Source organism: Sorex araneus, chromosome 8 (genome assembly GCF_027595985.1).
Source record: "Sorex araneus isolate mSorAra2 chromosome 8, mSorAra2.pri, whole genome shotgun sequence".
NCBI classification, from domain to species: domain Eukaryota; kingdom Metazoa; phylum Chordata; class Mammalia; order Eulipotyphla; family Soricidae; genus Sorex; species Sorex araneus.
The window spans coordinates 3,395,491-3,409,489 of record NC_073309.1 but is presented as its reverse complement, the minus strand read 5'-3'; the positions used below and the strand labels follow the sequence as shown (position 1 = coordinate 3,409,489).

The 13,999-nt window shown below is 58.2% G+C and overlaps 1 protein-coding gene across 1 annotated transcript; it reads left to right on the top strand.

Moving 5' to 3' along the window:
* The first annotated feature begins 95 nt into the window (after positions 1 to 95).
* ATMIN (ATM interactor) lies at positions 96 to 11,931 on the top strand. The gene is made up of 4 exons (XM_055145978.1): positions 96 to 386; positions 7,025 to 7,150; positions 7,802 to 8,001; positions 8,499 to 11,931. Exons 1-4 carry the CDS (start codon positions 96 to 98, stop codon positions 10,273 to 10,275), a joined length of 2,394 nt encoding a protein of 797 aa, XP_055001953.1. The 3' UTR covers positions 10,276 to 11,931.
* The last annotated feature ends 2,068 nt before the right edge of the window (positions 11,932 to 13,999 follow it).

The following is a 13,999-nucleotide window of genomic DNA, read 5'->3' as shown; positions in this document are numbered from 1 at the left end:
AGGGGGCGGGGCGGCGCCGGATGCTAATGAGCCGGGCGGCCCCGCCCCCTCCCGGAAGTGGCGGCGGCGGAGGCGGGGCCTGCGCGGCGGCAGCCATGGCGGCCTCGGAGGCGGCGGCGGGGCCCGCGCCCGCGGCTCCGGGGGGCCCGGCCGTGCCGGCGGCCGCCGCGTCGGGCCCGTGGGCGCCGCCGGGGCGGCTGCGGGGCGCCCGGCCGCGGCCCCCGCCGGCCGCGCCGCCGGCCGCGCGCGAGCTGATCCAGCCGTCGGTGAGCGAGCTGTCGCGCGCCGTGCGCACCAACATCCTGTGCACGGTGCGCGGCTGCGGCAAGGTGCTGCCCAACGGGCCGGCGCTCAACATGCACCTGGTCAAGAGCCACCGCCTGCAGGTGAGCGCCCCGGCCGAGGGTCTCCGCCCGCGCGCCCGGCCGGGCCCCCCCCGCCCCGCCCGGCCGCGGCTCCGGCCGGCCGTGCGATGGGTGGGGCGGGCGGCCCTCCCCGCCGTGGCCGGCGCGGGCTCGGCCGGGGGTCCGTGGGTTCGGGGGAGGGCGGGCGAGGGCCGGGCCGGGCCCACCTGCCCCCCCGGCAGGCTCCGGCGGTGCTGGTGGGGCCGGGTCGGGCCAGAGGGTGGACCCGAGGGCACGGCCAGCGGCGCCTGCCGCACCTCCCCGGACCTCGCGGGCCCCCCGGCCAGTGCTCGTGCCTTTCCGATCCTTTTGTCCGGCTTGCCGGGCGGGGGTCTGTGTCTCGGGAGACCCCGCGGAGCGTCTGAGAGCTGCCGCCCCGGGGCACTGCGGGCACCGCGCAGGCGAGCGGGCGCCCGGACACCGCCCGCCGCGGCCGGCCCAGGGGGGCCGCCGGGTCGACTGGGACCCCCGAGCCCCGTGTCCTCTCGGCACTGCGGGCACTCGGGCACCGGCAGGGCACCGCGCCCCTCCGCCTGATGTCTCGAGGAGGTGGGAGCTCCAGGGGTCTCCAGGCACCCGTGTCCGCCGGGAGCCGGCCCCAGTAGATGTATGTTTCTGGAACCTGGGGCGAGGGGCACAGACATACCAGAAACCCGCGTGGACCCGAGCTCCCCCAGGCGTCCCCCGCCCGCGGTCGGCAGAAGACCTCGGGACATAGATGTTCTGTGCTCTGTGTGTTAGAGGCTTACTTGACTCTCGCAGTAAAGTAAGTTTGAGGGGGCTGGAGCGATAGCACAGCGGGGAGGGGTTTGCCTTGCACGCGGCCGACCCGGGTTCGATTCCCAGCATCCCATAGGGTCCCCCCAGCACCGCCAGGGGTGATTCCTGAGTGCATGAGCCAGGAGTAACCCCTGAGCATCGCTGGGTGTGACCCAAAAACAAACAAACAAAACAATAAAGTAAGTTTGAGAACAGAATGTGTAGGAAGTCACGTTTCTAGTTTGGTCCTGTGTTTTCTTGGTAGCACACAAACGTTTGCATCGTCTTTATGAGAAGAGCCGTGTACGGGTGACCCGCACAGACAGGCCCTGTCGCCTGCACTTACTGGCTGGTTATTTCATTCTAATTATTCTTCAGAAAGTGCCCTACCGCCGGCCACACAGGCCCCTCTTGACGTGAGCGAGAGACTCTCGCACCCCCCAGAGGGGTGATGGGTAGAAGTGGGGGGCTGAGAGCTCTGAGCTGTGGCGTCGGTGCTGCCTCTCGTGTGGAAGTGCCTGGAGTCCGTATCCTGTAGATCTGGACATGTCCTCAGCCTGCCTTGCCTGGGGGGTCCATGGAGACAGGGAGAAATGAACTTTTTTTGGTTTTTGCCTCCTTGTGTTTCGGCCATACCCAGCGATGCTCAGGGCTTACTCCTGGCGGTTCTCAGGGGACCATGTAGGGTGCCAGGGATCCAAGCTCAGTGCGGGTACGAGCAAGGCAGGCAGCCTAACCAAGAAAGGAACGTCTCTGGCCATCGACTGTCCGAGAGCAGAGAGGGGGAACAGGAGGACCCCAGAGAGCCTCTTACCCATCTGTGTTTTTAAGGTACGGCATGGAGCAGTGTCCTGCATCTTTTCCCGCTGTGGCCCCGTTTGCATGGCTTTCATCCGTAGCCCCCCTGGACTAACCCAGGCGCCCCATGAGGGACCAGATGGCCACAGTTGAGAAAGGCTCGCTGCAGTTTGTGTATTTTATTTCAAGAGTTGCGCTTAATGATTAGCCACAAAGTTTTTCCCCCAAAGGAGAGCAGGCTCCAAGTTCTACAGACCATATAGCACAGAGAGTTCTGATATTAAATCATAGTGAAAAGATGACAAAGTGAGCTCATTTTCTCAGCCGGCCTCCCCAAAACAAGAAGGCCTTCTTGCCATTTCTGTACTCCTTTCCTTCCTGCACAGTTCCTGTTTTCCTGCGGGACCCTCTGTTTGGGTCCTTTTTCAGATGATTTGTTCATCTTATAAACATGTACCCCAAAGTACACAAAATGTCATGTTTGTGTCCATTTTTTTCAGACATGTGACAAGAGCATGTAAGTTTCTGATGGATTGGGACTTGGCATACACGCGAGCTTCGGAATAGAGCCGTCACTCGGTCACTGCAGCTTAGGTCTCCCCCGCCCCGCCTCCTGCCGCCCCGCCTCTGCATTTGAGCTTTGGAACTACTCCCGGCAGTGGCTCCCGGCCCTGCTCAGGGGTCACTCCTGGCGGGGCTCAGGGACCTCGTCTGCAATGCCAGAGGTCAGACCAGGCCACATGCGAGGCAAGCGTCCTAACCCGTGTCGCCCCCCTGGTCCTGTCATGGCCATTTTGCTTCTTGACCAGTCCACACTTTGAGCCTGCGCCCTTGGGAAGGGTGACAGGAAGGAGACCCGGACCCCCGTACGGGAGTGGTGATGGGGCGCTGAGCTGGGGAGGTTGTGGCACCATAGAGATGGTTCATGTCCAGTTCATCATGAATGATGAACAATCATTCATGGGTGTCAATCCGCAGCGTCTCATCCTGGGACCGGGTGCAGTTACAGTGTTGCTGGCCCCCTGACCCCTGAAAGTGCTTGAGGTATTGATAGGAACAGAGCTGTACTTTAGAAGGTTGAATCTGGCGAAGGGCGAATGAAACAGAATAAGAGTCCAGAAATTAGCTAAGAGGATAATGACAGAGTGCAAAGAGCGTGTCAGGACCTAAACTTTTCATGGTGACAGTAAGAAAGGAAGGTGAGGAGAGGCTAAACACATTTGCGGAGGGAAGAGATAACAAGCATCCAACATGGTCTTTCATGGGTCAGTGGATAAACAAACTGGGGTGAAAGGCCGTTTCTCAGCTTGAGAAAGAAGTGAACATTCAAGCGATGAACAGACGTGGAGGATGGGGCTGGAGCAATAGTGTAGTGGAGAGGGCTTTTGCCTTGTACGCGGCCAGCCCAGGTTCAATCCCCGGCATCCCATAGGGTCCCCCAAGCGCCGCCAGGAGTAATTCCTGAGTGCGGACAGGAACAAGCCCTGAGCATCACCAGGTGTGGTACAAAAAGAAAGACGCAGAGGAAGTTTCAGTGCACGTGACTCAGCGGAAGATGTCCATCGGAAACAGCACTGTGTGTGTGGTCCCAGCTGTAGGACCTTCTAGAAAAGGCAGAAATGGGCAGCCCATTGCCAGGGCTAAGGGGAAGGTGTTGCGGCTAAGCGGAGCACGGAGGATTGGTGTGTTTTGTGTGTTTGCGTGCAGTGTGAGAAGGGAGGGGTGCCAAGCAGAGACGTGTTTGACCCCTACTGACCATCCCACAGGACTCGTAGCCGAGAGAAGACTCCGGTGACCCTGTAAAGATGACACCTGTCATTGCCGCATGTGTGTGTCACGTTTTTCCAAACCCTGGGTGCGCCTCAGGAACGAGCTCTGATAGAAACCAGGGATTCTGGCTGGTCCCGCCGTGTCAGCGTCGGTCCATCCATTGCAACGAGTGCGTCCCTCTGACCAAGGGTGTCTACAGCAGGTGTTCAGGGAAAGGACATATGGGAGCATGGGAGTTTGGAAAGGGCTAGAAGGATTGCCACCAGAACCGAGATTATGCTAGCAAGGAGCGTGAACTGACTTAGCAGGGACCTTGTAGAGAGCGTTACGGAACATTGGACAGCTAGAGCAGAGAAGGGGGGCTGTCTCCCCGGAATCCAACAAGAATTTAATAGTGATCGGGGAAGTGAAGAAGTTTAGAATCTTTCTCGCTCCTCTCCCTGTGTCATTCTGGAATAAGTGAGATGCCTAAGAGCGCGGTACTCTGAGGCTGCTGATGGCATTGGGGCCGGGAGGCCGAGGAGAGAGGATGGGGTCCACGGCCCAGGGCTGCTCAGGGCCCCGCCAGGTGCTCTAGATGGCCAAGCTTCCAAAAGAGCTTCTCTGAGAAAAACGCCAGTTCTTGAGATGACCCAAAGATGATGTGTCGGTTCGGGTCTTGCTGGACACCCTCCAGTGCCGCCGTGACACATGGGGTGAAGCTCGAGCTGGACTCGGGGGTGTGCACCAACCACCCCTGCCACCGCCCATGCATCGCCGCCCTCTACCTTCCAGCCCTCCCGCCGGGACGCCTTTCTTAAGGTGCACTGCATTTAGTGTCAGTTTGAGCATAGAGGTAATACCGAGAGGCGTGATGAAATAAGTTCTGCCCTTAAGTAGTTCCGCTGCGATCGAAAGCCTGCAAGGAAGCGCCGTGTCTAGGATAGCACACGTTGGGCGCTGTCTTGGACTGCAGGCCAGGAATAGATTTCCAGCTCTGGACCTGAGCCAGTTAAGGGAGCGGTTTGATGAGGACGTGCTCTGAGCTGGGCTCCGCACTAACCCGCACAGCGGAATCCTGAACATGAAGCCTTCGCTCGTGACAAGTAAACTGACCCCTCGGTTAGTAACCTGGCCCAGGTCACTCTTAGTCTGCGCTCAAACTGGTCTCCAAGTCTCTCCCTCCCCCCGCTGTGCGTTCCCCTGGAGAGAGGCAGTACGGCGTGGGACGGGCGCCCCCGGGAAGGGCAGTCGTGGGGTGGGTGGAGTGGGAAGAGCCGAGCAATGTAGGGAAACGAGAAGCGGGGACGGGGAGACAGCACGGCGCTACGGTGCTTGCCATGCCTGAAGCTGACCCCAGGACCAAGGAATTCCCCCCACTCACCGCCAGGAGTGACCTCCGAGCACTTCTGGGTGTGGCCCCAAAACCAGTCAGCAAGAAGAAAGGGTTCAGGTGGTCAGTTGAAAGAATCATGAGAGTCAGGGTTTCTTTTCAGCCTTTCGCAGCACCGGGTGGTTTACACCGACCGTTTTCTGTTCCATCGTAAATCACACAGGTTGCTAACGCCGCCTATACGGCCGCGCTCCGCTTCATCAGGAGCCGCGCGGCCCGCAGTGCTGTCTGGCTGCCGCTCAGCTCTGCACCTGTGCAGGCCCGGGTCTCGTTCCGACCACCACGTGCCACTGCCACCACTCGGCCCCGTGACCCTGGAGCCCGGTCCCCGTGATCCAGAGCCCGATCCCCTTAACGTTTTCCATAGAAGCTGCACCCGTCTCCCAGCCGACTTCCCAGGGCACCTGACCCTTCTCCCTCCTGCCTCCCCAGCGCCTCTCCGTGCTTCTGAGTATGGTCCGTTCTCACAGGCGTGGGATTGTTTCATCTCCCTAATAATTAGTGAAGTTTAACAGTTTTTTCATGTGAGGTCCATATGTATGCGTGAGATTATTACATATAATATATATATATATATATATATATATATATTCTTTGAAGAAGTTTCTATTTAGGATCTTTTGCCCATTCCCTTATTATAACCATATTTTGGTTGTCAGCATGTTTTTTATAACATGAGAAAAGGAAACTAAGGCTACCATTTAATTAATTTTGAATGAACTTTTGTCTTTCTTGGAGCCACACCTGGCAATGCTCCAGGCTAACACCTGGTTCTGTTCTCAGGAATTACTCCTGGCAGTGCTCCGGGGACCATATGGGATGCCTTGCATCGAACCCCGCGTCAGCCCCATGCAAGGCAAACCCCCTACCTGCTGTACTCTCTCTCCTGCCCCAAAATGATGATGAATAGATTGTGTAATGCAGAAGAATTATAAAAGGATAAACCTGTGTTGAGTGCATTGTGGAATCGCCGAGTTTGGGATCAATGAAAGATAACGTTGCTTAAAAGTAGAGTGAAAATAGCTTCTTTGCCCTTTACTGGGTGGCCAGGACCCCGCAGGGTCAGCGCTGCTCTCCGTCCCCAGGGAAAAGCCAAGAGGCATCTTTGCCAGCGAGCTGGGAATTCCTGCCTTCCCTCGAGAAGGAGCGTCCCGGGAGCCTTTTCTCCTTGTGCTGTGACCTGTAGGGCAGCCCCAGCCCCTGTAGGGTGAGGGGCGAGGGCCAGGCTAGGATGACCCTGAAGGTTACCGGGGGTCTGGCCTGAGGCGTGTGCGCCCCTCGGGGCCTTGGAACAACAGGTTTCCTTGCGTAGGTCACTGCCAAAGGAGCGTTTTCCAGGAACCGAGGCTGAGGCTCTAGCGAGGGGTGGAAGGGAAAGGAAACTCAAGGATGACGCCCAGAGCTTGAGCCGCGCAGCTGCGAACATGGTGCGCTTACCAGTGGAGAAGGCGGCTCTCTGCGCTCCACGGTTAGAGGGGGAACGTGAGGAAAATGGGCGCAAGGTTTGTTAGGGCTTGGGGCCACCCCGGCAGTGTCCAGTCTCCTGGCTCTGCACTCGGGGACCGCGCCTGTGGGGGTCAGGGAGCCCCCGGGGTGCCTGGGATCAAACCCGGGTCAGCCACGTGCAGGGTAAGTGCCCTCACCCCCACTCTGGCCCCAAATGCAGGACTTTTTCGGTTGATTTTTAACAGGGTTCTTTTAGCTATAATTTACATACCACAAATTTACCCGTTTTGAGAGGGATTTTTTTAGTACATTTACATAGTTGGGCAAACTTATCATGATCCAGTTTTAGAACATTCTCATCACCCACCACCAGGGACAGCCCGCGTGCCATCATTCTTTGGTTGTGTCCCCAGCCTGTTCTGTAGTTGCTTTGGAAATACCGAAAGTCCTTTCTCTCTCTCGTTCTTTCTTGCAGGACGGCATAGTCAATCCAACAGTCAGGAAAGATTTGAAAACAACACCGAAATTCTACTGCTGCCCAATCGAAGGGTGCCCGCGGGGGCCTGACAGACCGTTTTCTCAATTTTCCCTCGTCAAGCAGGTACTTGGCCGGTCCTGCATGCCGCCCCCACTCCGCACCCAGGGCCGTGGGGCAGAAAGCTGCCTGGGGAGGGGGCCACGGGTGGAGGGGTGGAGCCCCGCACTGGCTTTGGAGAGAGAAGCCCGGGGTCAACACAGACGAGCAGATGTGGCTTCCCAGCTTGCCTGCGAACTCAGAGCCATCAGAGGCACCAAGAAAACGCCTCTCGGGGCTGGAGCGATAGCACAGTGAGGAGGGCGTTTGCCTTGCACGCGGCCCACCTGGGTTCGATTCCCAGCATCCCATAGGGTCCCCCAAGCACCGCCAGGAGTAATTCCCGAGTGCAGAGCCAGGAGTAACCCCTGTGCATCGCCCGGTGTGACCCAAAAAGCACAAAAAAAAAAAAAAAGAAAGGAGACGCCTCCCCAGGGACCACCTGGAAAGGCAGCTGTGGGGGGCAGGGAGGGAGGCCGCTAGAACGGCAGCCGTTTCCCTCGGTGCTGGGGACCGTGGGTTGTCTGGCCAGGACAGGCCCCACGAGCACCGTCCACCGGTGGGTGCGGCCGGCCCCGGCTCCCATGCTATCTGCCCGCCAGGAGCCTGGCCGCGGCGTGGGCCCCGGGTTGCTGTGGCCGCTGCAGCCGCTCACGCCAGCCCCCGCGTCCTCCCCAGCACTTCATGAAGATGCACGCCGAGAAGAAGCACAAGTGCAGCAAGTGCAGCAACTCCTACGGCACCGAGTGGGACCTGCGGCGCCACGCCGAGGACTGCGGCAAGACCTTCCAGTGCACGTGCGGCTGCCCCTACGCCAGCAGGACCGCCCTGCAGTCCCACGCCTACCGCACGGGCCACGAGATCCCCGCGGAGCACAGGTGCGGCCGCCCCGCAGCCTCCCCCTCCCGCCCACCGGACCCCTGCGCCTCTGCTCTCATTTCCCTTTCGAAAACTTAACCTCCAGAATCCTTCTGGAGGGCGGTCAGGTGGGTGAGGAGGTGTCACGGGGAAACGGCTCCGCCGTAAAGGTTAGATTTATATTTGGTGTCATAGCTTCCCGCTTTAGAAATGACAAAAGTTGCATTATATAATCTGTTCGCTTCCTTCTGCGTGCAGACCCAGGACTGGGAGCATATAAAAATAGTCACGCCGCTTCCTTCACTGTTCACTTGTTTCTGATTACAATAGGACCCAGAATTGGGGGGTAAAAAAAAAAAAAAAGCCAGAGGGATTTTCCTTCCCCCCGGCCGAATCTGCCCTGTGCCCGGGGTTGGAGACGCCCTGGGGCGCGCGGAAGGTGCGTTGGTGCCAGCGGCTGCTGTTTAAAGCTCTTGTTCTCTCTTCACGGTTGTCTTTTTTTTTTTCCCCCCCCCAGGGATCCTCCCAGCAAGAAAAGGAAAATGGAAAGCTGCCTCCACAACCGGAAGCTGCCCGGCAAGAGCACTGAGTCGCCGAGCAGCCAGCCGAGCCCAGGAGCGGATACTCAGGAACTCAACGCGTCAGAAATCAAGCTCGTGGCCGCGCTGGCCGGCGCGGGCGGCTCGGCCTCCAGCGGGCAGATCCTGGCGGCCGCCCCGAGGTGCCCACAGAAGCTGCTGCTCCCCAAGCCCAGGGTGGCCGTGGTCAGGGTCCCCGTGATGCAGCTCTCCCCCGTGCCCGTGCTCGTGCCCGCAGCCGACTCCTCGGCGCCCCCGGTGCTGCTGGGCCTGGACCACCAGGGCGCGGCGCCGGGGGCCCTGCACCTCCTGCCCCTGTCCATCGGGACGCTGGTCCTCGGCCTGGACCCCGAGGCCTCTCTCAAGGACAGCCTCCCCCTCTCCAAGCTGGTGGAGCCCGTCAGCACGGGCGTGCAGGTGGACCTGGGCAGGCCAGCGGCCGCCCCCTCCCAGCAGCCCGGGGACGCCTGTCAGAAGAGCAGCGACGTGCAGGCCGACGCGTCCTGTGCCTCACAGCACTTCCTACCTTCCGCCCCGTGGGCCGGCCCCGACGCCTGCGTGTCGGCGTGTGCGCAGACGGACCTGACCTTCGGCTCCCAGGTCTCCCTGCCCGTGAGTGTTCAGACCCAGACGCGGGCGCCCGGCAGCAAGGCAACCTCCAGCATCGCTGCCCAGACGGACGCGTTCCTCGATGTCCCTTTCCAGCCCGCTGGGGTCTCCAGGGAAACGCAGACCAGCGCGGTGCAGAGCCCGGCGGAGGAGCGTGTCCACATGGACCAGGCGGTGATGTGCGGGGACATCTTTGAGCCCGTCCACCCTCCCTATGACGTCTCCGCAGACGGCATCATCGGCAGCAGCTTAGTAGCAGAGACGGTCGCCCGGGATTTGTTACCTCAGGACCAGCCAAAGGCTTTGGACGTGGAGAAACCCGCACCCATCATGGCTTTCGGCGCACAGAACAGTATCCTCCCCTCACAGAACATGACGGACAACCAGACCCAGACCATCGATCTGTTGAGCGACTTGGAAAATATCTTATCGAGCAACCTGCCCGCGCAGCCCCTGGACAATCGGAGTCTCTTGTCCGAGGCCAACCCCGGGCCCGACAGCCAGCTCCCAGCCGGCCCGGCCCCGAACCCTGCCATCGATTTTGATATCGAAGAGTTCTTCTCGGCCTCCAACATCCAGACACAGACCGAAGAGTGTGAGCTCGGCTCCGTGCCCCCGGGGCCCGGCCTGGAGTCGCTGGACATCGAGACGCAGACCGACTTCCTGCTGGCCGACTCCGCCGCCCCGGCCTACGGCTGCAGGGCCGGCCCCGCCTTCCTGGGCCTGGAGATGTTTGACACCCAGACCCAGACGGACCTGAACTTCTTCCTGGACTCCGGCCCTCACCTGCCCCTGGGGAGCATCCTGAAGCACCCCAGCTTCTCCGTGAGCACAGACTCGTCGGACACGGAGACCCAGACGGAAGGGCTGCTGGCGGCCAAGGGCGCACCGGCGCTCGAGGGCAAAGTCCGGCTGAGCAGCACAGAAACACAGACCGTGAGCTCTGGCCTAGACACGCTGGGCAGCTTGTTCTTCACCAGCAACGAGACGCAGACGGCGATGGACGACTTCCTGCTGGCCGACCTGGCCTGGAACACGATGGAGTCTCAGTTCAGCTCCGTGGAGACCCAGACGTGTGCGGAACTGCACTCGGTCTCCGACTTCTGACAGGACGGTGCCCCGAGGGACAGCGTCCGGCTCCCGCAGGGGGCCTCGGTGTTAAACTCTTAAGTCGGCCGTGACGCGGGCGCTTCCGCTCCTAACAGTTCTTTGCCTTTCGTACTTGTGAACATGGAATTTGTGTGTAAATGTGAGTGTATTACGAAGTGTACTAAGTTGACCTAAAAATGACTGTCTACGTGTTGCCGTGTTTGCCCTCTCACTGCTTGTCTTCCCACCTCAGAAATACCTTAGGTCTTAGCCGGGGCCAGGCACACCAGTGGCGGAGGCCCCTCAGCCCTTCCGGCCCCTTCCGTCCAGGCGTCCTGTCGGAAGCTGCTGTCTCTGAGGGTGACAGTGCACGAGGCTGCACCCCCAGGCCCCGGGGCTCATGCTCGCCCGCAGGCTCCTCTGCTTTGACCTCACTCTTCGGGACTTGCCCTTTAGCGACAGTTCTCGTGTGCCCAGATCCACCCCGTCTCCGCACTGCCCTCCCTGGGACCACTGTGCACGTCCTGCTTCCTCCCAGGGAGCCGTGTCGCTGTAAATTCCTGCTTCGAGCAATGGCAGCAAGCGCTGGTGTCTACCGTGACCCCTCGAGCCTCGCCAGCAGTAAGCACCCGGCCCCGCCCCAACTCGAGGCAGGGAGGCGTAGAGGCGGGCCTGGCGGTGCCCCCTGCACAGCGCCTGAAGTGCCCCCACCGGCCACATCCGAGTCCTGTTGCTCTAAATGTCTTTGAAGCTAGCCCAAAGGACGTTCCCCCTAAATGCCACTACACCTGTAATAAGCTTGATAGGGCAAAAGTGCAGTATAGTTTCGTGTTTAGTATACGTAGTTGTTCTCAAGTGACTCCTCTCCTCATCCATCTCTTTCCTTGAATCCAGACAGGTGTCGGTCTCACAAGGATATTTGTGCCTTGAGGATAGCACAGAGTAGCTCATTCTGAAAGGGGAGTTTGCGTCTGGTTCACTTGGTGTAGCAAGGGTAGAACCAAACGGTCGTCTTCAAACGAGACGAAGGTGCCGTCTCCGGGGCGCTCCTGTGCCAGGAATTCCCGGTTACGGTCCAGCCTTCAGGAAAGTAAGATCCCGTGCAGCCTGGAAGGCTTTCTGCGTTCCTTCCCCTGTTGCTGAAGGCTAACGCCTCAAAATAAACTCTCGGGGCAGAGCTCCTCGGTGGTCCACGTGGAATCCCCCGTGTTGCTATTCAGTCTCCAGAAAATCACCTCGAGTGGGAATGTCATATTCTGGGGAGATAAACACTACCTGGTAGACAAATGTGTGCTTGTTTGCTTCGGCCACAGTTGTTACAAATTTGGGTTTCAAAACAAGCATTAAGCCTTAACTTAGAATTTTATTGTTTTAGAACTGTCACTGCCTTAATGTTACATTATCTATTTAAGCCCTCCTGGGGAAGGAGAAATGCATGTTTGTTCATGGCTTTTTGTAAATATAAATGCAGTACTCTGTTGCTTTAATTTTTGTTGTTGTTTCTGTGATGTTGGTTAATCAGGCCAATAGTTATTTACAGAAAAAAATAAAGCATGTAATAATTCTTTATGTACATGTAAAAACTGTTTCCCCACCAAACCTTGGTTATCTGAATTGTTCTAAGATTATTTGTAAGCTCTGAAATTTAGTGATTAAACAGAAGAGAGAATTCTGTTTCTTTGTGCCAGTTCTTGACCTCATAATGTGATTTATTTTAACTGTGTAGTTTCAACCAGTTCCTATAAATGAAATACTTTGCGTTACTATGATGGTTACCATTTCCCGCCATGGAAAAGGCCAGTGAGGCTGGCTGCAGGTGGGAACCCACCTTCCACCCAGCCCTGCGGGGGCTCCAGTACAGCTAGGAGCCACCCCACACACGAGGAGTAGCTCCCCAAAGATACCATATGTGACCCCAAAACAAAGAATTTGCAGAATGGTGACAAAATGTCCATTTTTGATACAAAGTTTTAATTTTGATAAAGATTATATAGCGGGACTTAAGTTTCAGAGAGTTTTTCCCATGTCTCACCAGCTGTGACCATTAAGAAGGGGCACGGGGGTGCTTTTGTCTTTGCGAACCACGTGGTTCTGGCTTAGGAGAGGTACCGGCCCAACAGCTTTTGCCCGGTCTCACAAGTGGCAGGAAGGCCAAGTGTGTTCCTGATTTCTCTGAGGTAAAGCCACAGTGGAAAGTTTCTGTGGACTGTCCTGGAAGATGCTTGTGAAATGCTTGACCTTCCTGCAGATGGGGTGACGCTCGCACCCATGTTGGTGTTTTTGCCGTAGAGTTTTATTCGTTTTATTCGTGGTGGCAGTTTCCGAGGTGATAAGGTCATTGTAGTCCTTTACTGTCTCGGTTGTACAGCGTTCATCTCACTTCCGGTCAGATCCTGCTCATCTAAACCTGCCCAGTGTCCACTCCGAGGAGCTCTTGCTGGCCGGTGGTGTCTCAAACCGTGCTCTTGGGCCCCTCGCGGTGACCGCAGGGCTTTGCAGGGAGCAGGGACGAAGCCTTTGCAATCTCGAGCATTCGGTTTCCCTTCTCTCTCCACGCCGTGGGAGGGTCCTCTCCAAAGTGTCGCAGCTTAGATGCGACCCCAGGAGACACATATTCCTGACTCCATACTCGCTGCCAACCCCCAGAGTCTCTGTTGAACTGCAGGGTCCTAGTTGTTTCTTTTTCCTCCTTTGCTGTTGCGACACCGAGGGCGGCGCAGTGGTCACAGTTCTCACTGGGAGATGCACTTCTCTGGGTGAGATGGCCGGGGCTCTAGTCATACCTGCAAGGTAACCGCTCTAAAATGACAACGAGAAAGGACCTGAGTTAGTGACGCCCTCTGAGTCATGCAGAGGTGGAGTGACCTACAGGAGCTTTGATGTGGAGACTGAGCTGGAAACAAGTTTTGCTCCTGACACCACAGACTGAATCAGAACCAATTAGAGACCTGGTGGTAATCTGCAGATTGCTGGGTCGGGGCGACAGCACAGCGGGGAGGGTGTCTGCCTTGCACGCTGCCCTGCCGACCCGGGTTCAATCGCCGACATCCCATATGTCGGGAAAGGGCCGGGCATGAAGTGGTCTGCAGGCTGATGAGCACCTTCAGGAAACTGGGTTTTCAGAGGGGTGAAGGCGCCTGACAGCCGCTCACAGTGAACACAGGATTTCTGGGTGGTCTGGAGCGCTCGTGTCTGAAGCCGCTCACGTCTTGCAGGAGAAGCTGGCGATGCTTTTCACCCTGTCCATCCGTGTCAGCTGGACTACCTCTCCCTGCACCCCGGGGCAGCTCGAGCCTTTGGGTGCCGGCTCGATAAAACATCACTGCTCTGGACGGAGTCTCCTCCCTGCTCGTCACGGCCGCACTCGGGAAAGGAGGAACTCGGAGGAAGTCCAAGCTCAGAGCCCTGAGTGGCTGAGTGCCTGTGAGCAAAACTGGGGCCTCCCCAGGCTTCCGAGCCTGCCCCCGGCTGGCAGAGAGGAAGAATGTCCCCTCTGCCACCAGCCTTCACTTGCCACATCTGCCTTTGGTCTGCCATCTGTGTCACTCTGGGCCCTGGCCCAGACACCCCAAGAAATCCCAGAGGGTGGGTCCCCAGCCTGCGGGTACCATAGGGAGGTGGGCGAGGGCTTCGTGGGACCCAGGCCTCAGATCTCAGAGGGGCTGAAAGCAAATCGGACTTGTGGCTCAAATCCTACAGTGCAGGTAACTCCCGGCAAGGGGCAGAATAAAAAAACAGCTGG

Bases quoted from the DNA above. Each gene is read 5' to 3' on its own strand.
- ATMIN (XM_055145978.1), top strand. From the start codon at position 96: ATGGCGGCCTCGGAGGCGGCGGCGGGGCCCGCGCCCGCGGCTCCGGGG. The intron at 7,151-7,801 runs GTACTTGGCCGG...CGTCCTCCCCAG, and splicing joins AATTTTCCCTCGTCAAGCAG to CACTTCATGAAGATGCACGC. The intron at 8,002-8,498 runs GTGCGGCCGCCC...TCCCCCCCCCAG, and splicing joins GAGATCCCCGCGGAGCACAG to GGATCCTCCCAGCAAGAAAA.